General features: G+C 36.8%; 1 protein-coding gene across 1 annotated transcript; it reads right to left on the bottom strand.

Moving 5' to 3' along the window:
- Window positions 1-704: 704 nt before the first annotated feature.
- LOC139737754 (UDP-N-acetylglucosamine transporter TMEM241 homolog) lies at window positions 705-7,939 on the bottom strand (the record flags this gene model as incomplete). The annotated part of the gene is made up of 9 exons (XM_071648428.1): window positions 705-842; window positions 1,576-1,734; window positions 2,242-2,311; window positions 3,349-3,419; window positions 4,579-4,673; window positions 5,322-5,373; window positions 5,837-5,940; window positions 6,601-6,682; window positions 7,812-7,939. Coding segments are annotated over 9 exons (876 nt in total), but the record flags the coding sequence as incomplete, so codon positions are not given.
- Between the last annotated feature and the right edge of the window lie 226 nt (window positions 7,940-8,165).

The following is an 8,165-nucleotide window of genomic DNA, read 5'->3' as shown; positions in this document are numbered from 1 at the left end:
AGGAGTTGACATTTCTGTGCACTTATGGTTGAAGAGGAGGTTCAAGACATGTATTCCTGAGATTCCTTGAGATCCATTCACACTAAAAGTGTGCGTAAACACGATGCAGAGCTTAGGATGGAATTGCCACTTCTTCATATTGTTGTGATACTTTTTGGTTCAGCACTTCCTACTCATTAAAGGGATGGTACAGTATTGGTGGAGATGAGAATTGGGCTTTTAACTTTTTGCGAGATACCAAGAAAACACTTATGATATAGTACAGAGCATACCATTTTAAGAGGAATTCAAAGTTTATTTGATGAAATTCACGTTTGGAATCACTGAAACATCCAAAAACAAAGTAAAACGAAGCGATCGTAATAAAGTGTGGGTCAAACCCACACTTTATCAGAATCGCTCTTTTTTTTGATATCTCGGCCATTTCAAAACCAATTTTCATCAAATAAACGTTGAATTCCTTATAGAATTACATGCTCTTTCATATTTCATACGAGGTTTCTCATTACCTCACCCAAAAATGTTAGAAAACCTGAAAATAGGTTTCAACCAAAACTATACAATCCCTTTATTGTCTTTGTGCGCTGATCAGATGAGTACGGACCGCACAATGAACAAATTGTCACAGGTTGATGCTACTCTGAATACAAAGGAATTCTAATAATTCAAGGTGTGTTAGAGCTCCCTCTACAAACAAGTATGTCCCTGTGTGGCACAATTCCATTTGCTATGCTTGCTCTTTGTCCACTTTGCTCACTCCCACATCATCCTCTGTGCCCTCTCCTCCAACATCGTGCCTGGCAATAGCATTTATGAGTTGTCCTGCAAGGCTGAAAAATAAACTAGCAAAAGGAACAAAGAGAGTACATTACAAAAGGTATGTAAAGATCTATTACAGGTGTATACACTACACATACTAGATAGATGCGCAGATTACATACATCTATCAAACATGCGCATATACATAAGCACGCACACACACACACACACACACACACACACATACATACATACTTACATAAATGCATATATTTATATTGTGTCCTGAGACTATCTATGATTCATTTGTCCATATCACAACTAGACCTAAATCACAGTCAATTTAAAATCTTATGACGTTGCCATGCAAAAAAAAAAAGACTTTATACAGAGATTTTAATATCAATATCCCCCCCCCCCCCCCCAGAACAGTGATATCAATTGTATCATAGATTGCCATGATTTGACAATGAATACTTTCAAGAGGGCAGGTGGTTTATAAGAGCTTGCTTGGTAACAAAAGAATGACTTCATTTTATACTTTTGAGAGAGATGACATCATCCTCTTTTTTTTTATTTGCATTTGTGAATGTGACCCAGACTTGTTTAGTGAAGACATGTTGAACTTCATAGCTCCATACATTTTGTCTGATTTCAGTGAATATCTCATCGTTCTGTTTGACTCGACATTTCTCAATAAAGTCAACTTGACCAAAAAAATGGAGATTCTCTCTTACATAGGACTGTAATTTCACCATAGAACTGATCTTTTTCTAAGCAATTCTTGTCTGGGTCAAATCTGCCAGCAGCACTTACCTAAGAAAGAAGTTGGTGTTATACACAGTCAGGTAGAGCAGATTGGAGACACCCACACACAAGACCTTGGCAGCAGCAACCGTGAGAGAGACAGCATATTCCGGATGAGTGTATTCCATATACAGGTGACAGAGGGATAAACTCACTCCAAGAATGCCACTGCAGGAAAGAAAAAACAAATAGTTACCCTGCTATTAGAAAGATAAAATATACATGTAGTATAATTGATACTCGGCAGCTTCACTATGAGGTTTGAAATCCCTATCAACAAATTCTTCAAACTAATTTGAAATTATCCAATTGTCAAGGAAGACACATATGTTCCTTTCTTCAATAATGCGCACATTTAGAATCCTGATGTTGTTGCTGTTGTTTTTTTATTGGGGTGGGATGGGGGTTGCAAGGAAGACCGTTTTGATATGGAGGTTTCATACCAGCTTGAATGGTGAACACTGACACATCTAAAGCAGGCAAAAGAACACCTTTCTTTAACTCATCACATACCAATGGTAACCCTACTGTATTTAATGTCAACAGCATTTTGAAATGGTGTTCCTCAGAGAGTTAAATAAAATTGTGTAAGTGCCACTCCTTGATCTAAAACCATGGAGTTGTCCGTGAATTTCATGCACAGCTTTTGAAAAGCGATGATCAAATAGTTCTCACCTCATGATACAGCCTACATAGAAATGATGGAGATACCAATGGGGAAATGCTGCTGATGATGTTAGGTCACCTGGTGAGAGAGGGGGAAAATAAGGAAAGTTAGGAAAAAGAAACTGACATGTAATTATGTTATGGAAATTCACTGTGACTTAAAATGAAAGAAACACAGACAATGTAACAAATATACAGTATACGATATCTATATCACTATAAACATTTTTACAGTTTTCCTACACTACCCATGCACAAATTACTTGAAACACATGCTTTGCTTTTGCTTAAATTGCTTCTTTTTTTTTAAGTTCAGCATGTGTGAGTGTCTTGAAAACAATCCAACTCAATCAACAAATCAATTAGGTACGATACTGGCTGATACAGACAGATTAAGAACATCTAACAATTTCTTCCTCAAGAGCAGTTAGTTGAGAAGAAAAAAAACCTAAACTAGAGACAATATGTTGCAAATGACTTGTAATTGTACATGTACTTCTCAAATTCTTTCCACTTTGTGATTGATTTTCTCCACCTTTTTCTCCACAGCTCTACAAGGCTTGGTAACGACTTTCATTCCCTAACCTTTACAACAGGAAGCCCTAAATCCACTTGAGGAATTTCTTTTGTCATTATACACCACCTTGTTAGGACAAACTTCTCACGTGCTTCTGGAGATTGTAATCTCACAAATATGGAAAATCTAAACATTGACTCTTGACTTTCAAGTAACTAGTGATTTCAGCATCATGATGCTTAAAGTTTATTCCAACAAACTGCTACATCAAAGACAATGCTCATAATTGGTTTGCGTACCTTTCCTTGGGATATTTTTGGGTTTAGATTTGCATATATTACAAACATTTAAAAATATATATATTTTGACCTTTGACCTTAATGTGAGGTCAAGCAACTATTTAGGCATAGTTTTAAAACAAGACGATTTCGATTCAATTCAAACTTTATTTTCATTTGTTTTGGTTTTTGTTTTTTCAATGATGGATAGCAGACAGAAGCAGACAGACAAATGGACAAGATCAAAAATGCATCCCTTAATATTTAGATTGTTAGTTTACATTTCTACAACTAAAGGAAGACGTATCCAATTTTTCTTACCGAGGAAGAAACTTCCAGGAGCGAAGAGGAAGACACTGAAGGCATACACATAATGAAGGCGGTCTATGTCACTAAAATGAGACACCAGTGTGAGGATGAGAGAATGTGATTGATAAAAATTCAGGAAATTCATCGTGGAATTTGCTCAGCAGCTTGGATTGACTATGCATGGCAACAAGAAGCACTGCATGTTTCACTCAAAACCAAAAACACTTTATCTGGCAAAGCACATCTGGGCCCCGTTGCTAGAAACTTCGCGCTTAAACGCAACTTGCAACTGATAGTCACTGGCCAATCAAAATCATCGTTGCATGCATGTCTTCTTAGTAGGGAAGACCCTGAGCCAATCAGAATGGTTGTTTCAAAATTAGCAATTATTTGCAATTGATTGCAACTTTCTTGCAACGGGGCCCTGGAGTGTTAAGGCAGTGACTCAAGATATGAACAGCTTGAATGAAAATGTAAGCCTAATGCCTCATTTGGAAGAGATTATACTAATGGGATTTTACAATGTGTTCCCTTACTGAATATGAGCCAAACACACCAGAATGTGCATCACTCCACATACATTTCATGGGAAAGAAAACAAAATTGTGTGTGACACAAAAAGACAATATTTTACTATACAATTTGCCAACATTATCACAGATACACCCGTATGACTCAAAGAAGGCACTATAGTCTCTGTATCATATGTGATATGATGCCTGAAAATAACCAGTATCACTTGTTAACAAACATACAATAAAACAAATAAGAACAAGAAACGGTGCTTTAACACTGTCCATGTAGGGTACGATAAATGTGAGACAAAATCAATGTGGAGTTAAAACATTCTTTTACATAGGAGAATCTTTGTTGGTACAGTCATACCAGAAATCATTCTGCTGAGTTATTGTTGGTATTACATGAATGAGCGTGTGCTGGTAGCTGATTGAGTGCGCACTGCAACGCTATGTATGTTGTGACAAACACAGATGGCTATGGAACAAAACTGCAAGTTTGACTGAAAGCTTATCATGTACATGATGGCATGTGCTACCCAAAACTGCTCTACAAAACTATAGCATGTTCAAACCTACAATGATACTCTCTAGCAAATGTCAGGTATTGCAAGGATCTTTTCTTCTTCTTTTTTGTTGTTGTTAGATATTGTATAATCTGGACTGATAATCTTTCATCTACCATATTATCAACAGTGCATGATTATAAATCTAATCTGATGCTTACCTGAGTAATACTGTTTTCTGCAGTCTAACATATATTGCACTTTGGCTCCCAACAACCACATGATACAACATCCAATTGTATCCACTTTGGTCATACTGTCGAGGAGGAAATGAAATAGCAGACATACACAAATAATCTCAATATGATAATTTCTCAATAATTTATGATCAACTGATAAGCCCAGAGAGATAATGGTACTGACTCTGCTGCAGGGATGCCTTATCATTCAGTGATCCAGAAATTTTGTTACTTTGATGCAAACTTTCCATTTTGTAGGTCCCATTGAATTTTGTTAACCTCATCCAAACAGCACTATGATCCTGATGCAATGTATAATACAAACAGCAAAATGACAATGCCCAATTCTAGAAATGGAAGACAAATTTGTTTAATGATGGCAACAAATATTTTTTCATTTATTCAGTGTTAGGAAGTGTGTAAGGAAGTGTTTACTAGACTACTTGTTACACATACTAACTACATATGGACCATCTAAACTTTTCTGTCAAGTCTTTTTTTTCAATCTGCCAGATTTACTACGATAATTCAGTCTATGATACCCACACACACCTCATGACATTGGAAAATTGAATGTAACAGATGTTGCTGCACATGAATGGGGGTAATCTTGGATTTATCCAAAGCAAGTAACCATTGGTCACACAATACCTTTATTGAGAAAGTATGAATAAACAAAACAATATCAGGAAAGTGGGCCGACGGTTTCCCATCTTTCTACTCACCTGAGGATCTGTCAGCCATATTGTGATGCATGACACTGAAATGATCACCCAACTGTTAAAAAAAAAAGAGAACAATTTATTTCATTTGAGCCACTGTTCAGTTCTATGTATAGACATGCATCTTGCTACCTTTTGCTTTGAAAAGGTAGTATGCAATTTCCAATGCTTCTACCTGGACCAATTTTTAGGTAAAGAAATGTATAAGCTCTTATGTTACTACTATGTTTTCTTAAACTGAGTGCGACATCAAAACAAAGAGTTGCAATATTCCAGAAGCACTGCTATACAGGATTTACGGTACACATGAAATTCTCCATTTGATAGGCCTCCTCATCTTATAGTAAAATATCCATTATTTTTCTCTCAAATAGCAACTTGCATAACAAGCACTGATATCAAATATCAAATAAATTCCTTGTATAACTTGAAATATATGTAAAAGACATTCCCCACATTTCTAAAAAAGGTGATGAGGTAGATTTGATCATTTGCATGACATCAACATATGCACCCACCTGCATGCTAACTGTATTTTTGGGGTGCGTCTATGAAGCACCGCCATGCTAAGAGCCGATATCACCTCCACAGCCCCTTGAAGACAGACAAAGACTGGTACTGGCTGGAAAAGTGTGAGAGACAAACAAACAATTAAAACAAAACAAACCTTACCTATTGCAGGTAGTGCACATGTTTCTTGCTAGGTTGATAGTGGAGTTTGTCAGAAGATATACCTCCATTTACATTACATCATGTTACTTGGCCTTGAGGGGATACCATAGACATTGTTCATGAGGGGGATATGATGTTGATACAGTGGACTCCTGTTATAACAAAGTCCTCGGGACCGGCAGTTTTCTTTCGTTATATCAAAAATTTATTATAACCGAACAAATAAACAATAGAAAACATAGACTGAATAATGTTGCAGCCTGAATATTTACTTTGTTGTGACCAAAATTTTTTTATAACCGTGTTCATTATAACGGGAGCACAATGTATTGCCGATCTTTCATTCTTAGTTGATATTACTGCTCTCTTTCCTTTCTCTTCTTCTTCACTCAAGCAATAGCTCATATGTTTCAAATATGTACAGTCAATCTTTTTATTTGAAAGCCGGCAAACATATCATGCCTTGTTTAATCAGCTTTAGCAATGCTCTACATTACATAATCAATACTGCTTTGTGAGTAACACATTGTTGCTGTATTTTCAATTTTATGTACTAGGTATGCTGACGACACAAAAACTAATAAATCAATGAAATTCTTTCAATACTGACCAATCTCGCTAAAGCCCTCGAGCCAGAGTAGACTCCAAGCACATAGAGAAGCATGAAAGGCATCCATTGTAGCAGACCAGACCTTTATAAAGTGGAAAAGGCATGATAACAATTCAGTCAGGATTGCTGAAAAATTTAATCCCCCTTCCAGCGCCCCCCCCCCCCCAAAAAAAAAGAAGAAGAAAGAAATGCAACCATTAAAATCTGTATCATACCCTTGATATGATAGGCTTTTAAAAACATGTCCTCTTAGTCTTTTTTAAGGGCCCTATATGGTTAGCACCAAGAATCCCAGCAGATGCTAGCTGATTGAAGTCAAGTGCATTTAATTAGCACCAAGGCCCTTCAGATCCATGAAAATGATTATCATTCATTTAAAAAAAGGGCTTAACTAATGGACCCCAGTACTAAATGAACATACACTGTAACAGTATTAAATTGCCCACATGCCCTTTAGCTCTTGAATTGTTACATGCGACAGTTGGCCCCTGTGCATTGAAGACTGTCTGCTGAGTTTATGGTATGCAGTCAGCCTTTTACTCAAGTCACAAAATTGTGGGATACTTTTTGCCAAAAGTTATAATTCTTTATTTCTTAAGCTGTGAATCTACTTTCAATGTAATGCTGAGTGTGATTTAAAGGGGCTTTCCTGACGATTTTCATAATTTCACATTATGCAGTACACAAATTGACAGTTCCATTATTTGTGAAATTTATTGTTGTCCTTGAGCAAAGAACCAAATACTCTGAAAATCTGAAACAAATTACACTGAACAGTGTTGATGACATAGGAGCCTCACATATTTCAGAAATGTAGCATTGTAATTCCATTACAATACTGCTTGCTTAACCAGTTCACCAGTGTAGAATCTATGCAAGCCTTCTTCTTTTGTTCTGCTTCCTTGAACCCCAACCCATGCATTCTTATGGTGAGGCTGCCATATGTCATCATCCTTGTTCATTGCAATTTGTTACAAATTTTGAAAACATTCTTATTCTTCATCCCAATCACTATAAATTCTGAAGCTCTGTACTAAGTATAGATCTAATTTATAGTTGTTAAAATGTAAAAGTCTGAATATCATCCAGAGGTCCCCTTTAATACTGTGATGTGGTACTCTCTGAAAAGAATTCTAAAATGTGTAGAACTATTTAACCAATCAAACTAGCACCTGCTCCAAGATTGATCTAGATGCCAGTGGCCTGCATACCTGTTGATATTGCTGCTGAGGTCAATGTGGCCCAGGGAAGCAATGAAGCGTAGCACGAGGAATCCAACAAGAGTCTGCCATCCTTGGAACAGTGTTGGGAAGGTGAAGCCTAGTACCCACAGCACATACTGTCAAAATCAAAACAGACAAACTTAGTGAAACATACTTGTAAGATACTGATAGGTGTCTTCGGGAGGAATTGTCAGTAGACCACTTTGTTCACCCATTGAAGACAAGTCCCGAGAATACTCGGACAGGTGTCTATGGGAAATATTAATATTTGTGGTATCTGTGATATAAATGTGACTAACTAAAGACACGGCGAGGGAACATGCAAGTTATGCTGAGTCGAGG

Source organism: Diadema antillarum, unplaced genomic scaffold (assembly GCF_040938485.1).
Source record: "Diadema antillarum isolate AM-2024a unplaced genomic scaffold, OU_Dant_1.0 seq00000703_RagTag, whole genome shotgun sequence".
In the NCBI taxonomy this organism is placed as follows: domain Eukaryota; kingdom Metazoa; phylum Echinodermata; class Echinoidea; order Diadematoida; family Diadematidae; genus Diadema; species Diadema antillarum.
Note: the sequence above shows the minus strand (reverse complement) of the source record. Positions and strands in the feature narration are given on the sequence as shown.